The sequence below is a fragment of the Rana temporaria genome, chromosome 4 (genome assembly GCF_905171775.1).
Source record: "Rana temporaria chromosome 4, aRanTem1.1, whole genome shotgun sequence".
In the NCBI taxonomy this organism is placed as follows: Eukaryota; Metazoa; Chordata; class Amphibia; order Anura; family Ranidae; genus Rana; species Rana temporaria.
The window spans coordinates 305,554,090-305,572,889 of NC_053492.1; the positions used below are offsets into that span (position 1 = coordinate 305,554,090).

At 45.4% G+C, this 18,800-nt stretch overlaps 1 protein-coding gene across 1 annotated transcript in view; it reads right to left on the bottom strand.

The window, feature by feature from the left end:
• LOC120937377 (cyclic GMP-AMP synthase-like) overlaps nt 1–18,800 on the bottom strand; it is a 71,756-nt gene that overhangs the window by 44,816 nt on the left and 8,140 nt on the right. The window contains exon 2 of the mRNA XM_040350556.1: nt 14,871–15,096. Within this exon, the coding sequence (XP_040206490.1) occupies nt 14,871–15,096 (226 nt within the window). The remainder of the gene's footprint in view (nt 1–14,870; nt 15,097–18,800) is intronic.

Sequence of the window (18,800 nt, forward strand, 5' to 3'; positions counted from 1 at the left end):
TCCCGCCCACATATGTAAAAATTATTTTTACTTTTTGCTATAATAAATATCCCCAAAAATATATATTCAAAAAACTAAAAAACCCCTCAGTTTAGGCCGATACGTATTCTACATCTTTTTGGTTCCAAAAAATCGCAAATAGCGTTTAGTGTTTGGTTTTTGCAAAAGGTATAGCGTCTCCAAATTTTTTTTTTTTGTTGTTTTAACTAGTTATTGGGGCGATCAGCGATTTTTATCGGTACTGCGACATTATGGCGGACACATCGAACACTTTTTTGGAACCATTGGCATTTTTCTAGCGATCAGTGCTGTAAAAAATGCATTGCTTACTCAAAAAATGCCACTGGCAGGGAAGGGGTTAACACTAGGTGCGAGGGAGGGGTTAAATATGTTCCCTGGGTGTGTTCTAACTGTAGGGGGGGGGATGGGACTGACATGTGTAAATGACAGATCGCTGTTCATGAAGGGGAACTCAAGACCCCCCCAAAAAAAATAAGGTGGGTTCCCTCCAGGTGCATACCAGGCTCTTAGGCTTGGTCTGGAACATAAGGGGTTAAACCGGGGCCCAAAAAAATAGCGTGGGCCCCCCCCCCCAAACCAAGCCCTTATCCCAGGCACGCAGTCTGGTCAGACAGGAATGGGGGTGGGGACGAGCGAGCACCCCCCTCCCTCCTGAGCCATACCAGACCACATGCCCTCAACATGGGGGAGTGTGTGCTGTGGGGGAGGGGGGCACTGCCCCCCCACCCCAAAGCACTCTTGCCCCCATGTCGATAGGGACAAGAGCCTCTTCCCGACAACCCTGGTCGTTGGTTGTCGGGGTATGCGGGCGGAGAGCTTATCAGAATCTGAGAGACCCCTTTAATAAAGGGGTCCCCAGATTCCGGCCCCCCACCCTATGTGAATGAGTATGGGGTACATCGTACCTCTACCCATTCACATGGGGGAAATGTAAAGTAAAAAAAAAACAACACACAGAATAAAATATTTTATTAATCTGCTCCGGAGCCCCCCCTTTCTTCTTTAGCTCTCTTAGAAGGGGGGGTTTCTTCTCTCCCGATCTTCCGCCGGGACCCTGGGCTTCGGTGATTTCTGCCGGGGGAGGGCGCCATCCCTCGGTCCTCTCCGGAGCCTTCCGCCGGATGCCCCCACCCCATTTAAGCTCTTTTTCATTAGGGAGGGGCATCCGGACTTCGGGGTCTTCTGCCGGGGGATGGCGCCTATCCCCCGGTCTTTCCGGTGCCTTCCGCCAGGGTTCCGGTCTTCCTGGTCTTCTGCCGGGGGTGCGCCAACTCCCCGGTCTTTTCTCTTCTGTCTTCTCTGCTCCCTCTTCTGCCTGGCTCCCCCGCGGAGCCAGGGCTTTCTTCCGTCTTCTTTATTCTCTCTTCCTTCTTCTGCCTGTCTCCTCCGGGAGCCCAGGGCTTGTCTCCGCTGTCTTCTTGCTTCTCTTCCATTCGATGTTGACACGACGAGGTTCCGCGCTGACATGCCGTGTCAGCGGCGGGCATGGACTTATATAGGGTAATGCCACCATGTGACCTCAACCCATGTGACATCACATTCCCTGGGCATGATGGGAATGTGATGTCACATGGGTTGAGGTCACATGGTGGCATTGCCCTATATAAGTCCATGCCCACTGCTCAGACGGCATTCCAGCGCCGGACCTCGTCGTGTCAACATCGAATGGAAGAGAAGCAAGAAGACAGCGGAGACAAGCCCTGTGCTCCGCGGAGGAGACAGGCAGAAGAAGGAAGGGAGAATAAAGAAGACGGAAGAAAGCCCTGGCTCCGCGGGGGAGCCAGGCAGAAGAGGGAGCAGAGAAGACAGAAGAGAAAAGACCGGGGAGTTGGCGCACCCCCGGCAGAAGACCAGGAAGACCGGAACCCTGGCGGAAGGCACCGGAAAGACCGGGGGATAGGCGCCATCCCCCGGCAGAAGACCCCGAAGTCCGGATGCCCCTCCCTAATGAAAAAGAGCTTAAATGGGGTGGGGGCATCCGGCGGAAGGCTCCGGAGAGGACCGAGGGATGGCGCCCTCCCCCGGCAGAAATCACCGAAGCCCAGGGTCCCGGCGGAAGATCGGGAGAGAAGAAACCCCCCCTTCTAAGAGAGCTAAAGAAGAAAGGGGGGGCTCCGGAGCAGATTAATAAAATATTTTATTCTGTGTGTTGTTTTTTTTTTACTTTACATTTCCCCCATGTGAATGGGTAGAGGTACGATGTACCCCATACTCATTCACATAGGGTGGGGGGCCGGCATCTGGGGGCCCCCTTATTAAAGGGAGCTCGCAGATTCCGATTAGCCCCGCCCGCATACCCCGACAACCAATGGCAAGGGTTGTCGGGAAGAGGCTCTTGTCCCTATCGACATGGGGGCAAGAGTGCTGTGGGGTGGGGGGGCAGTGCCCCCCTCCCCCACAGCACACACTCCCCCATGTTGAGGGCATGCGGTCTGGTACGGCTCAGGAGGGGGGGGGGCCGCTCGCTCGTCCCCTCCCCCATTCCTGTCCGGGCCAGACTGCATGCTTGGGATGAGGGCTTGGTTTGGATCTGGGGGGGACCCCTCAAGTTCCGGACCAAGCCTAAGAGCCTAATGTAGCCCTGAAGGGGGACCCGCGCCGATTTCAAGTTTGAAATTTGGCGCCGAGTTCCCCTTCAGGGCTGAAAACAGCTCGGAGATTCCCGTGCGCCGCGTCACGCAGCGCATTCACGGGTACGCCGCTTGGTATTTACCAAGATTTTCACGGCGTACTGACGAGGCGCACGGGAATCCCTGACTTTTCTCTCTGCGCATGCCCAGTATGCAAATGAACCTCCCGAGGTTCAGGCGCACTGTGCAAGCGTACGGGGATCTGTTTTCAAAAAACACTTTCCCTTTCAATTCGGCCCGCCAAACACTTCAAAACACATGTCACTTCACTTCCCCTGCATCCCCCCACCTCCCCCCTTAATAAACTCCCGCCCAAACCCCCGCAATTTATAGTTTAATGTGCCGTGCGCCAGGTCTGTACTGGTGCACAATGCACCCTCTCCTGGGCGCACGGAGCACATTAGTAACTAGGGAAATACACTGCACTAGCAGCGTATTTCTTTAGTAAATGGCCAAACGGCTGCTACTCCTGCTTTTACTCCATGAGTCATGGAGTAAAGGCTTGGTAAATCAGGCCCCTTGTCTTCTATCCAATCGGAATATGACCTCCCTCACACCAACGAGTTTCAATATACTCAATTAATGCATTGTCTATATAAACTTGTCAATATTTCCAAACAAGTTAATGCTTCAGCTTGGACCTATTTTTCTTCGCCAATACGACAAAATAATGCAACAAAAACGAGTTTTTAATAAATCTGCCTCCCATCTTCTTTGGGAAAAAGATCTTAAATGCTCTTTCACGAATGACCAATGCTGCTTGGCCTGTAAGGCCAATCAATCTGCCACTCGTTGCACCTCCTTGTGGGAGTTATCTATCAAAATCACTTTACGTTGGTACCTTACTCCGGTAATAGTGTCCAAATTTGACCCCCAAACCCCTGCAGCTTGTTGGAGACGTTGCCCAACTTCAGTCAGAGGAGACATATTCCATATATTATGGAGTTGTCCAAAGCTCACAGTCTATTGGGCAGGAATCTTCAATATAATATCTGACCTGACTCAAACACGAGTGGCTCCTGATCCAGCATTGGCTATTTTATCATTCGGAATAGACAGGTTTTCATTTAATCTTCGTAGAACGATAACCCATCTACTCTTGGCAGCTAGATTGTCGATTACAAAAAAGTGGAAAGATCCCGATCCGCCTTCCCCCAATGACGCTATTGACCTCTTGGATTTACATAATTCCTATGAAAGGATTTTAGCGTCATCCTTGGGCTCTCTTCATAAATACTCAATCCAATGGGACCTCTGGTTCAAAAACAGGACATAATTCTGTTTACCTTATTTCCTCCAACACGTTGTTTACTATTCGGATAGGAAATATGAGAGGAGATAGCTCTCGAACACTATGATTCCCCTATGGGGTGTTCGGGAAAGCTAATTCCTTTATTTTATTTGTTTGCTAATGTATTTCTTTCTTTTTCCTTTGATATTGAGATTTGATCTCTTATTGACTTGATGCTATTGAGAAAATTCTCTACAGAAAATACTCTACAATTTTTCTTATGATGATTGGTAGTATTATTTTGCTTAGCCAACACATATCTGTATGTTAGATAATGAGTATTACTTTGTCTCTTACTGCTACGATGCAATGTGTACTATATGCTATTGTAATGCATTATTTTGTTTGATTGAAAAATATCAATAAAAAACTATTGAAATAAAAAAAAAAAAAATCACTTGGATGTCTCTGAGCATGCTCATAGAGCGTGGGTGGGTTAGTAATTTAAGGACATCCTTAACAGGTGTAACTACTTACAAGCTCACCCAAACTAGAGACTGAAATTTGTTCATGTGATTTCAATTGCTTAATTACTAGCACGCAAGCACACATGTTATAAAAAGCGTGGATAGAGCAGTCCTCAGCTGCCCTGAGAGGGGGCAGGATGGCAGGAATGTTGTGGCTAAACAGAAATGTGTTTTGGAGCATGTTTATTTTTATTTTGCCAATGTTTTTTGTTTATTTTTAAATGATGTTCAATTTGATGTATTTGTCTCTGCTGCCTTATTTTAAAAAATATTTCTGAAGATGTTGGGACGTTTAACCTATGTTTATTTTGATGTTTTAAATTTATTTTTGTGTGTGTGTGTGTGTGTGTGTGTGTGTGTTTGTTTGTTTTTGTTTGTTTGTCTTTTTTGCTTTCCTTGTTTTGTTGACCAATAAAAATTACTTTCAAATTTTGAAGTTTGTTTTTTGTTACTTTTTCATGCTACATATTTTGAAAGCTGCAGCTGAAATAGGTTTGGCCTAACAAATTAGGTGTGATTTTTGTCTAAGCTTCTTTCCTGGTGTGTAGGCATGAAAAGTTTGCTGCCATGTTTAATCACCAGGAAATTAAAAAGACAAAGTGGTAAGTATTTTCTTTTTACTGCAGTGGTCCTCAGCCCTCAAGTACCCCCGACAGGACATGTTTTGTGGATTTCTCTTATCAATAATTGCTGTCCAGACTGTCTTGTAAAGCACATGTGCAAGATGAAGGAAAACCTGCAAACATGGCCTGTTGGGGGGGGGGGGTATTTGTGGACAGGCTTGAAGTGCTGATTTACAGCACTGTGCTTAAATCTAGCGCAAGACAATCCTATTCTAATTGTGGGTGTTTGAGGGAAGCAAAGTGAGTGTTAGAACCCCTGCTTGTGGTTTTTGGGTTGGGCTTTGTGTCCCTTTTCTTAAAATTGGCTTCACTTCCTGTCACACAGCTGAACAGGAAGTGAGGTTAAAACCCTACCAATGTCTTTTCTTGGGGTCAATCTAACTAGTGTCCCCATTAGGCAAATTGCACTGCTGTGTACACCCCAAATGATTACTTAGCTTGGGGTTTAGTAAAGGCAAAGCCAATCTGCAGTACAAGCGTAGTCGCTGAAAATCAGAGGGGAAGCACTGACGGTTTTAACATCCAATCCTGTAGAAGCAAAGTTTTTTTGTTTTCTTCCTTGCTTGTCCACTTGTAATGCAAAGTGGATTTGCCTTTAGTAAATGGACCCCCAAAGTCCAAGATCCCCAATAATTTAGGGTGTACACAGCAAAATGCAATTTCCATAATGGGAAACTATTTAGATTGATCTGTGTCCCCAACAAAAGACATTAGTAAGGTTTTACCCTCACTTCCTGTTTGGCTATGTGACAGGAAGTGAATGAATTTGAAGTAGAAAGTGACATTTGTGAGGTGTCTTCACCCTATCAGGGTTGCAGGCATCCCCCAAAAATGAGCAGATAATACTTATTTGCAAATTAAGAAAATTGTTTATTTAACATTGGGTGGTGTTTGTGGGGGGGGCCCTAACACACATTCATACATATTAGCAACGCTGTATCCTGGCCTATTGGCATGGTTATATTTTCTTAGTCCTCTCAATAAAACTCTCTGAAATTTGTGCTTAAACTAGAACTATAATCAACACTTTATTTTCTTTAATTTTGGATAGAGTGAGGGAGGGTTATAGGCCCTGTCAGTTTATTTTGTATTATCTGTGTCCAATTGGGGAGATTTGCCATCACTTCCTGCCCCATAGCCAAACAGGAAGTGAGAGAAAAACTATGCAAATTCAGGAAATCCAGTGCCCCCCTCCCCCCCAGAACTAGTGTGTGTGTCCCCTGAAAATTCCTGGGCGGGTCATACAAAAACAGGGTGTGGCCTTGACAGGAAGGGTGGGTCATTTTTCTATTAGGAGGTGCAGAAATGTAGTCAGGCCTAGGGCAGCACAAAACCTAAATATACTACTGCATATTAGGGCTTATTTATTTCGGATCCGATTTACAGCATGTTTTTATATTGTGGGAGGAAACCCATGCAGCCACAGGGAGAGCAAACTCCAGGCAGATGGTGTCACGGGCGGGATTCGAACCAGCGACCCTTTTGCTGCTAGGTCAAAGTGCTATACCCTACACCACTGTGCTGAATGAACATGATTGCAGCTGATAGCATGAGATCTTTTTTTTCTTCCAATACCATGCTTTCCAGCCTTATTGACCCCGCCTCTCTCCATAAAGAGGACCTGTCACACAGTAGTCCTATTACACGGGATGTTTACATTCCTTGTAATAGGAATAAAAGTGATCCAAAATTAAAAAAAGGGACAAAAAAGTGCAAAAAGAAAAATATTAGGTAAAAAAAAAAAAAAAAAATTAAAACGCCCCTGTCCCTAGTAGCTCGCACTCAGAAGCGAACATGCATGTAAGTCCCGCCCAAATATGTAGACACCATTCAAACCACACATGTGAGGTATTGACGCGTGCGTTAGAGCGAGAGCAATAATTCTAGCCCTAGACCTCCTCTGTAACTCTGAACTGGTAACCTGTAAAAAGAAAATCAAGCATCGCCTATGGATATTTTTAAGTCCCGAAGTTTGGCGCCATTCCAAGAGTGTGTGCAATATTAAAGCGTGACAAGTTAGGTATCTATTTACTCGGTGTAACATCATCTTTCACATTATCCCTAAAAATTGGGCTAACTTTCCTGTTTTGTTATTTTTTAATTCATGAAACCGTTTTTTTTTGGGCCACACTCTCTTGTCTCACATACGTTTCCACAGGACCTTCAGTTCATATGCTTTTTCACTCACATATTTTTTCTTTTCCTTTCTTTTCTCATCTTTCTGCTCCTTTCACCCATTCACCCCTTTCACACACACATCTAATTTATCTCCTCCACGCTCTCTTGTCTCACATACGTGTTCCTGCTCCTTTTACCCATTCACCCCTTTCACACACATATCTAATTTATCTCCTCCACACTCTCTTGTCTCACATACGTGTTCCTGCTCCTTTCACCCATTCACTCCTTTCACACACATAACTATTCACTCCTCCACACTCTCCTGTCTCACATACGTTTCCCTAGGACCTCCAGTTCATATGCTTTTTCACTCATATTTTTTCTTTTCCTTTCTTTTCTTATTTTTCTGCTCCTTTCACCCTTTTCACACACACATCTGATCTATCACTTTTTTCATTTTCCCATATTAGTCTACACATCCTTTCCATGTGTCTTCAGTTTTGGGTCTCATTTGCATTTACATTTGTCTGCATAATATGCATATTAATCATGTATTAACCCACTCATCCACACATTCACTCATTCATTTTATATGTTATAGTTCTGCATTTCTAGGACTTTTTTATGGCTAATGGATGATAGGATGCACGTTTGTGGACATGTGGAAAACACGTTCAGCCCTATCTGTGTGATACACCTGTGATTATCCTTTTCCCTGATTAGCCAATTAAACAATTAGCTTTGAGGGCGTCTAAAAGGAACACATTTTTATTTTTGGAGTGCGGCCGTCCCGGTTCTTTCTTATACATTTTTGAAAAAAAAAAAAGGTGTTAGAAAAATTATTGCGCAAATACAATTGGAAATCAAATAAAAAATGACCGCCACTTTATTCCCTAGGGTGTCTGCTAAAAAATATATATATAATGTTTGGGGGTCCTGAGTAATTTCCCAGGAACAAATACAATTTTTACATGAAGGAGAGAAGTGCCAGAATAGGCGCAGTATGAAAGTGGTTAAAGTGAAATAATAAAAGTGAAATATTCCTTTAAATTTCATACAGGGGGGGGAGGGGGTATAACATGCCTGTGAAGCACATGTTTCCCGTGCTTAGAACTGTCCCTGTACAAGATGTCATTTCTGAAGTAAAAAAAAAGTAATTTAAAAGTACTCATGGCTATAAAGAATACAGTCATTGCTCATTAAAACTAAAAAAAAAAAAAAATGTGTGGGGGTTCCCCCAAATTAAATTACCAGGCCCTTCAGGTCTGGAATGGATATTAAGGGGAACCCCGCCCTCAATTTAAAAAAAAATGACGTGGGGTTCCCCCCAAATATCCATACCAGGCCCTTAAAACGGCCGTTTTTTCGGGAGCAGTGAATTTAATAATGCTTAAAGTGAAACAATAAAAGTGAAATATTCCTTTAAATTTCGTACCTGGGGGGGGGGGTGTAAAGTCAGCATGTGAAATAGCGCATTTTTCCCACACTTAGAACTGTCCCTGCACAAAATGACATTCTGAAAGAAAAAAAGGCATTTAAAATTCACACGCGGCAATAATGAATTGCCGGCTCTGACAATTCTGACAGGATTCATTATAAAAAAAAAAGGTCTGGGGGTTTCCCCAAATTAAATTACCAGGCCTGGAATGGATATTAAGGGGAACCCCGCCGTAAAAAAAAATAATAACGTGGGGTCCCCCCAAATATCCATACCAGGCCCTTCAGGTCTGGTGTGGATTTTAAGGGGAACTCCACCCAAAATTGAAAAAAAAATGGCGTGGAGTTCCCCCAAAATCCACACCAGACCCCTTATTCGAACACGTTAACCTGGCCGGCCGCAGAAAAGAGGGGGGACAGAGTGCGGCCCCCCCTCTCCTGAACCATACTAGGTCACATGCCCTCAACATGGGGAGGATGTCCCCATGTTGATGGGGACAAGGGCCTCATCCCCACAATCCTTGCCCGGTGGTTGTGGGGGTCTGCGGGCGGGGGGCTTATCAGAATCTGGAAGACCCCTTTAACAAAGGGGACCCCCAGATCCTGGCCCCCCCTATGTGAATTGGTAATGGGGTACATTGTACCCCTACCATTTCACAAAGCAAGTGTAAATAGTTTTAAAAAAACACACACACACCTAGAACAAAGTCCTTCATTAATAAAAAAAAAATAAAAAAAATCCAGCGGTGACACTCGTTCCCGGCTTCCTGCTCCAACGTTTTCTGTATCCAGCGACGGTCGGTGATCTCCGGTCCAGCGATGAGAAGATCCATCTATCCAGAGCGCAGCATCGCCGACCTCCTCTCACCGCTGGACACAGCCCAGCGAATGAGCGGCTGAATGTGTTACATTACTTATATAGGGGAGGCAGGGCCACCCGTCACGTGACCTCGCACCCTCTGACGTACCCTCTGCTACATCACTGGGTAAGCCCAGTCTTCCCTCTTCCTGGGACTTAAGGACTTTGTTCTAGGTGTGTGTGTGTGTTTTTTTAAAACTATTTACACTTGCTTCGTGAAATGGTAGGGGTTACAATGTACCCCATTACCAATTCACATGGGGGGGCAGGATCTGGGGGTCCCCTTCCAGATTCTGATAAGCCCCCCACCCGCAGACCCCCCCAACCACCAGGCAAGGGTTGTGGGGATGAGGCCCTTGTCCCCATCAACATGGGGACATCCTCCCCATGTTGAGGGCGTGTGGCCTGGTGCGGTTCAGGAGAGGGGGGGGGCCGCACTCTGTCCCCCCCTCTTTTCTGCGGCCGGCCAGGTTAACGTGCTCGGATAAGGGTCTGGTGTGGATTTTTAGGGGGACTCCACGCAATTTTTTTTTAATTTGGGGTGGAGTTCCCCTTAAAATCCACACCAGACCTGAAGGGCCTGGTATGGATATTTGGGGGGGCCCCATGTCATTTTTTTTAATTTGGGGTGGAGTTCCCCATAATATCCATTCCAGACCTGAAGGGCCTGGTAATTTAATTTGGGGGAACCCCCACACATTTTTTTTTTTTAATGAATGAATCCTGTCAGAATTGTCAGAGCCGGCAATTCATTATTGCCGCGTGTGAATTTTAAATGCCTTTTTTTCTTTCAGAATGTCATTTTGTGCAGGGACAGTTCTAAGTGCGGGAAAAATGCGCTATTTCACATGCTGACTTTACACCCCCCCAGGTACGAAATTTAAAGGAATATTTCACTTTATTAAATTCACTGCTCCCGAAAAAACGGCCGTTTTAAAAAATAAAAAAAGCATTGATACATGTCCCCTGGGGCAGGACTCAGGTCCCCAAACACTTTTTAGGACAAAACTTGCATATTAGCCTTTAAAATTAACACTTTTGATTTCTCCCATAGACTTCTATAGGGAGTTTGGCGGCGTCTTTACATATTACTTGCAATGCGCCGCTGCTACGATGGTTCATGCGCCTAATTAAGGCTTCACCCAGGGCACTAATTAAGGCATGAACCAGCGCAGCGCACAGAGAATAGTAAATCAGCCCCATAGTGTTGTGTGTTTCTTCCAAACAACTCACCTTTGGTTTCATCTGTCCACAGAATATTTTGCCAGTACTGCTGTGGAACATCCAGGTGCTCTTGTGCAAACTGTAAACGTGCAGCAATGTTTTTTTTGGACAGCAGTGGCTTCCTCTGTGGTATCCTTCCATGAAATCCATTCTTCTTTAGTGTGTTACGTATTGTAGATTCGCTAACAGGGATGTTAGCATATGCCAGAGACTTTTTAAGTCTTTAGCTGACACTCTAGGATTCTTCTTCACCTCATTGAGCAGTCTGCGCTGTGCTCTTGCAGTCATCTTTACAGGACGGCCACTCCTAGGGAGAGTAGCAGCAGTTCTGAGCTTTCTCCATTTATAGACAATTTGTCTTACCGTGGACTGATGAACAGCAAGGCTTTTGGAGATACTTTTATAACCCTTTCCAGCTTTATGCAAGTCAACAATTCTTAATCGTAGGTCTTCTGAGAGCTCTTTTGTGCGAGGCATCATTCACATCAGGCAATGCTTCTTGTGAAAAGCAAACCCAGAACTGGTGTGTGTTTTTTATAGGGCAGGGCAGCTGTAACCAACACCTCCAATCTCATCTAATTGATTGGACTCCAGTTGGCTGACACCTCACTCCAATTAGCTCTTGGAGATGTCATTAGTCTAGGGGTTCACATACCTTTTCCACCTGCACTGTGAATGTTTACATGGTGTGTTCAATAAAAACATGGTACCATTTAATTCTTTGTGTGTTATTAGTTTAAGCAGACTGTGATTGTCTATTGTTGTGACTTAGATGAAGATCAGATCACATTTTATGACCAATTTGTGCAGAAATCCATATCATTCAAAAAGGGTTCACATACTTTTTATTGCAACTGTAGAATCCCTCAGAGATTTTGGTCCATATTGACATAATAGCATCACGCAGTTGCTGCTGAATTGTCAGCTGCACATCCATGATGCAAATCTCCCGTTCCACCACATCCCAAAGGTGCCCTATTGGATTGAGATCTGGCGACTGTGGAAGCCAATGAAGTACAGTGACCTCATTGTCACATTCAAGAAATCAGTTTGAAATGATTTGAGCTTTGTGACATGGTGCATTATCCTGTTGGAAGTAGCCATCAGAAGATGGGTACACTGTAGTCATAAAGAGATGGATATGGTCAGCAACAATACTCAGGTAGGCCGTAGCATTTAACCGATTGCCGACCGTTGCACGCCGATGTACGTCGGCAGAATGGCACGGCTGTGCATATTGGCGTACAGGTATGTCCCCTGTTGGGTACTCCATGACTGAGCTTGCGTGACCCGATCGCCACCGGTATCCCACGATTGGGTCACAGAGCTGAAGAACGGAGAGTGGTAAGTGTAAACAAACCTCTCCCCGTGCTTCCTAGTGAGAGTGTCACTGATCGTCTGTTCCCTGTCATAGGGAATGACGATCAGTGACGTCACACGCCAAGCCATGCCCCCACACAGTAAGAATCACTCCCTTAGGGCACACTTAACCCCTTCAGCGCCCCCAACAGGTTAACTCCTTCACTGCCAGTGTCATTTTCACAGTAATCAGTGCATTTTTTTAAAGCACTGTTCGCTGTAAAAATGACAATGGTCCCAAAATAGTGTCAAAAGTGTCCGATGTGTTCACCATAATGTCGCAGTCACGAAAAAAATTGCTGATCACCGCCATTACTAGTAAAAAAAAAACATTAATAAAAATGCCATAAACTATCCCCTATTTTGTAGACGCTATAACTTTTGTGCAAACCAATCAATAAACGCTTATAATGTTTTTTTTTTTTTTTTTTTACCAAAAATATGTAGAAGAATACGTATCGGCCTAAACTGAGGAATTTTTTTTTTTTAATATATATATATTTTTGGGGAATATTTATTATAGCAAAAAGTAAAAAATATTGATTTTTTTCAAAATTGGCACTCTATTTTTGTTTATAGCGCAAAAAATAAAAAACGCAGAGGTGATCAAAGACCACCAAAAGAAAGCTCTATATGTGGGGGAAAAAGGATTTCAATTTTGTTTGGGAGCCACGCCGTACGACCGCGCAATTGTCAGTTAAAGCGACTCGGTCCTGAATCGCAAAAAGGGGCCTGGTCCTTTAGCAACAAAATTGTCCGGGGCGTAAGTGGTTAACCACTTAAGACACGGACCTTTAGGCAGCTAAAGGACCTGGTCAGTTTTTGCGATTCAGCACTGCATCGCTTTAACTGACAATTGCGCGGTTGTGCGACGTGGCTCCCAAACAAAATTTACGTTCTTTTTTCCCCACAAATAGAGCTTTTCTTTTGGTGGTCTTTGATCACCTCTGCAGTTTTTATTTTTTGCGCTATAAACAAAAATAGAGCGACAATTTTGAAAAAAAAAATGCAATATTTTTTACTTTTTACTATAATAAATATCCCCCAAAAATATATATAAAAAAATAAATGTTTCCTCAGTTTAGGCCGATACGTATAATTCTACCCATTTTTGGTAAAAAAAAATCGCAATAAGCGTTTATCGATTGGTTTGCGCAAAATTTATAGCGTTTACAAAATAGGGGATAGTTTTATTGCATTTTTATAAATTTTTTTTTTTTTTACTACTAATGGCGGCGATCAGCGATTTTTTTCGTGACTGCGACATTATGGCGGACACTTCAGACAATTTTGACACATTTTTGGGACCATTGTCATTTTCACAGCAAAAAATGCATTAAAAATGCATTGTTTACTGTGAAAATGACAATTGCAGTTTGGGAGTTAACCACAAGGGGGCACTGAAGGGGTTAAGTGTGACCTCATTTGTGTTTCTAACTGTAGGGGGGTGTCGCTGTAGGTGTGACATCATTGATTGTGTTTCCCTATAAAAGGGAACACACGATCAATGACGGCGCCACAGTGAAGAACAGGGAAGCTGTGTTTACCACAGCTCTCCCCGTTCTTCAGCTCCGGGGACCGATCGCGGGACTCCAGCGGCGATCGGGTCCGTGGTTCCCGCGGTCACGGAGCTTCGGACCTAGCCGCGTGCCCGCGACCCGCGGCTGGGCACTTAAAGAGGATGTACCTGTACGTGCCTGTGCCCAGCTGTGCCATTCTGCCGATGTATATGTGCAGGAGGCGGTCCTTAAGTGGTTAAACAACGCTTAATTGGTACTAAGGGGCCCAAAGTGTGCCAAGAAAATATCCCCCACACCATTACACCACCACCAGCCTAAACCATTGATACAAGGATGGATCCATGCTTTCCTGTGGTTTATGCCAATTTCCGACCCTACCATTTGAATGCCCCAGTTGAAATCGAGACTCATCAAACCAAAAAAAAAAATTTCAATCTTCTAGTGTCCAATTTCGGTAAGGTACACACGACCGAGAAACTCGACGGGCGAAACACATCGAGTTCCTCGTCGAGTTCCTTGTTAGGCTGTCGAGGAACTCGACAAGCTTTCTTTGCGTACACATGTTCAAGACAAAATCTCCTCGTTCTCCAACGTGGTGACATACAACACATACAACGACAGGGGAAGTTCGATTCCACTGGCTAAACTCTTGGGGCTGCTTTTGCTAATCTTATGTGTTTGCGTGTTAAATAAAAGTTTGGTAAGAGACGATTTGCACTTTTCAGTCTGTTACAGCTTTAAAAATGTGTTATCTCCATTACAAATGCTACTTTTACTCCCGTCTCATACTTTATTCTGAGCAAGCGCGGGTTTCTTAGCATACAGGCGTCCAAGTTTCTCGTTGAAAACCAGCCCGTCGAGGAACTCGACGAGCAAAATCAGACTCCCGTCGAGAAAATAGAGAACTTGCTCTCTTTTTGGCTCGTCGAGTTTCTCGACAGTTTCCTCGACGAAAATGTACACACGACTGGTTTCCTTGGCAAAAAATATCTCCCAGCAAGAAGTTTCTTGCTGGTTTTTGCCGAGAAACTCGGTCGTGTGTACGAGGCCTAAGACTGTGTGAATTGTAGCCTTAGTTTTCTGTTCTTAGCTGACAGGAGTGGCACCCGGTGTTGTCTTCTGTTGCTGTAGCCTATCTGCTTCAAGATATATATCGCTTACACTATGTATTTGGTTTGTTGCCTGGGGTTTTACTTTAAGTCCAATTGGAAATGTAAAACATGAATGTGTTATATCTGTGTATTCTTTCTTTTTTTAATAATATTTTCAGAATTTCTACACAGGCATAAATGTACAAGTTAAATGAAATTTAGCATACCTGAACTTAGGAGGACTTCCTTGACCAGAGTTCTGAAGTCAGTCAAGATACTTTGGGCCAGTAGATTTCCTTCATCGTCAATGTATTCAGCAACGCTTAGTGGTATTTGTGGTTTAAATGCTAGCGTGTAGAATGCACCACTCTCATCAATAGGTGCCGGCTCAATTTTCTGGTTGCACTCAAATGTAATTTTCAGCATGATGTCAAATTCATTTGGTCTTGATAGCTGGAGAAAAAAAAAAGAGCAGGTCTTTTATTTTCAATGTTTAATTTTTAAAATTTAACTAAAGGCAAATTTTTTTAAATAGAGTGGAGATGGATGAGAACCCCGGTCAGGTTTTATGTTTGCTGCCCCTATACCTGTCATGGTTAGTCACCCTATCCTTTTGTCCTGTTATTATCATCACAGTTAGGCCCCATGCACACGGGACACCGGTGCAAACTCTGCTAAACACACATTTTTTAAAGGCTATAACCGGCGTTTAAAAACGCCCGTTTTTCCGCGAATTTCGCAGCGTTTTACCGCGTTTGCGTTTATAAGCGTTTAGTTAAGAAACATCATAAGACCCTCCCTAAGCTCAAAAAACAGTATTATTTAACCATTTTGTGAGACCAGAGTGAGTAGCAGCTGAGAGAGCAGCAGTGTACTTGTATTTAGCGTGTCGCTTGCCACATCACCTGCCACAAGCTGTGGATTGTCCACTTGCCACGTCACCTTCCACAAGTTGTGAATTGTCCACTTGCCACGTCATCTGCCACGTCACCTGGCCACGCCACCTGCCACAAGTTGTGGATTGTCCACTGGCCACGTCACCTGGCCACGTCACCTGCCATGTCACCTGGCCACGTCACCTGCCACAAGTTGTGGATTGTCCACTGGCCACGTCACCTGCCACGTCAACTGGCCACGTCACCTGCCACAAGTTGTGGATTGTCCACTGGCCACGTCACCTGGCAATGTCACCTTCCATGTCACCTGGCTACGTCACCTGCCACAAGTTGTGGCTTGTCAACTGGCCACGTCACCTGGCCATGTCACCTGCTCAGGGGCGGACTGGCCCAGGTGGGAAAGAGGACATTGCCCCCCAGGCCGCTCACATTATATTTAAAAGGGCCGCGGTCTGCAGCGCTGTTTTTTTTTTTTTTTCTTCAAAACTCGGCAGTGGCGGCCGCCGATTGGCTGGCTGGCTGCTGCCGCACTGCATTGTGGGAGTTGTAGGAAGCCAGGTCATGTGGAACGTCAGGGGAGGATCAGGGCGAGCGCCGTACATCGTGGGCTGGCTGCAGAGAGGAGACCGAGTCAGAGAGACTGCACACAGCTGAACCAAAAGTAAAGTAAGGTGCCGTGTGATGTCTGAGTCTGACTGTGAATGTAATGATGACATGCCAGTCTTTAGCAGTGCTGTGATATCAGCTCTCCTCCCCTGCATGATCTTCCATCAACCTCCAAAAGTTTGTGACCCCTCCCCCTTCTAGATACTTGTCGTCTTGCTCACATATTCTCCCTCACTTGTGCCCAGGACAGTCTCCCCTGTACTCTCCTTCTCTGCCCCATAGTGGATTGTTCCTCCAACTCACTGCCCCCAGGCTGTGTATTCCGTTCTGCCCCCCCCCCCCTCTCCCATTCTGTCACCTAGATTCAGGTCTTCTATCTTATCCTATCGAGTGCAACTTCTCACTCTCCCTTCTAGTCTCCTTTCCCCCTCAATTCTGCTATAAATCTCCCATCCCCCTATCCAATGTAACTTCTACTCCCCCCTCTACACCATCATCACCCCCTTACACACTCCATCCCCCTCTACAAATCTCTATCACACTGCCCAAACACCACTAATTAACCCTTTACTGACTGATCTGGTTAATGTGTCATTTTCTATCACCTATAGCTTAGATCTGTCATTATAGGATTCTTAATGGAGTCTGAGCACTAGTCCAATTGCATCCATAATTTCACATTCACACTTGTGCAATCACAGACATCGCATGTGATCCGCACCGCATTGCCGTGTACATCGCATGTGATCCACACCGCATTGCCATGCACATTACATGCGATGTCTGTGCAACTGTATGGCTGAAATCCCATCACATTTACACCAGAATGGTGCAGGACTATTTTTTTGTGTCCACACTGGAATCGGATCACATGGGTGTTGACACCCAATGCAATCCGATTCCTGTACCATTTTATAGTTCACACTGCAACCTGCGAACCAATCAGGGGGTGTCATTCGTTTTCTATTGACACCCGTAGTGGTTCGCAGATGTCAGTGTGAACCATCTGTGATTCAGGTGTGATGCGGGAACCCGCACAGGATTCCCAGGGTATCCCACATCACACCACTGTGAACCCATTTCACTACATTTCAATTGTTTTTCATAATTGTTAAAAAAAGAAATTAAATGGATATTTAATAAGCATTAATCTGTGTGTGTGTTTGGGGTCAGCCATGATCCTTCTCCTTGTCCAGGATTCAACTCTCCCACCCCCCTCCAGCAGACCTAATCCCCCTGTGCACCCAGCAGCTTCTCTTCTCTCAGCACACAGGGGGATAGTTTCAGGATAGGGGCGAGGGTGCCTTCCTGAACCTTTCACTCTGAATGTAGCATCCGCCTGAGCCCTGCACTCTGTACGTAGCATCCTCCTGAGCCCTCCACTCTGTACGTAGCATCCTCCTGAGCCCTGCACTCTGTACGTAGCATCCTCCTGAGCCCTGCACTCTGTACGTAGCATGCTCCTGAGTTTTGCACTCTACGTAGCATGCTCCTGAGTTTTGCACTCTACGTAGCATCCTCCTGAGCTCTGCCCTCTGTACGTAGCATCCTCCTGAGCAAAGCACTCTGTACGTAGCATCCTCCTGAGCAAAGCACTCTGTACATAGCATCCTACTGAGCCCTGCACTCTGTACGTAGCATCCTCCGGAGCCCTGCACTCTGTACGTAGCATCCTCCGGAGCCCTGCACTCTGTACGTAGCATTCATCCTCCTGAGTTCTGCACTCTGTACGTAGCATCCTCCTGAGTTCTGCACTCTGTACGTAGCATCCTCCTGAGTTCTGCACTCTGTACGTAGCATCCTCCTGAGTTCTGCACTCTGTACGTAGCATCCTCCTGAGCCCTGCACTCTGTACGTAGCATCCTCCTGAGCCCTGCACGCTGTACGTAGCATCCTCCTGAGCCCTGCACGCTGTACATAGCATCCTCCTGAGCACTGCACTCTGTAGGTAGCATCCTCCTGAGTTCTGCACTCTGTAGGTAGCATCCTCCTGAGTTCTGCACTCTGTACATAGCATCCTCCTGAGTTCTGCATTCTGTACATAGCATCCTCCTGAGTTCTGCACTCTGTACATAGCATCCTCCTGAGTTCTGCACTCTGTACATAGCATCCTCCTGAGTTCTGCACTCTGTACATAGCATCCTCCTGAGCGCTGCACTCTGTACATAGCATCCTCCTGAGCGCTGCACTCTGTACGTAGCATCCTCCTGAGCCCTGCACTCTGTACGTAGCATCCTCCTGCATGTAGCACCAGCATACAGGAGGCACACTGACCACCAATATGCTGGGCCAGTGGTTACCTTTTATTTATCTCATGGATGAAATGTGAGAAATAACGTGTGTGTGTGTGTGTGTATATATATATATATATATATATATATATATATATATATATAAAATCATAAATCATTCCATAAACACATAGCACATACTAAAGGGGGGGTGTCTGCACTGAAGGGGGTGTGAACTGAAGGGGGTCTGTGTAACATGCAGGGGGTCCAGAGCTGTGGGGGCTGTGTAATGTAAAGGGGTCCAGAGGTGCAGGGGGCTGTGTAATGTAAAAGGGGTGCAGTGATGCAGGGTGCTGTGTAATGTAAAAGGGTGCAGGGGGCTTTGAGATGTAAAGGGGTCCAGTGATGCAGGGGGCTGTGTAAT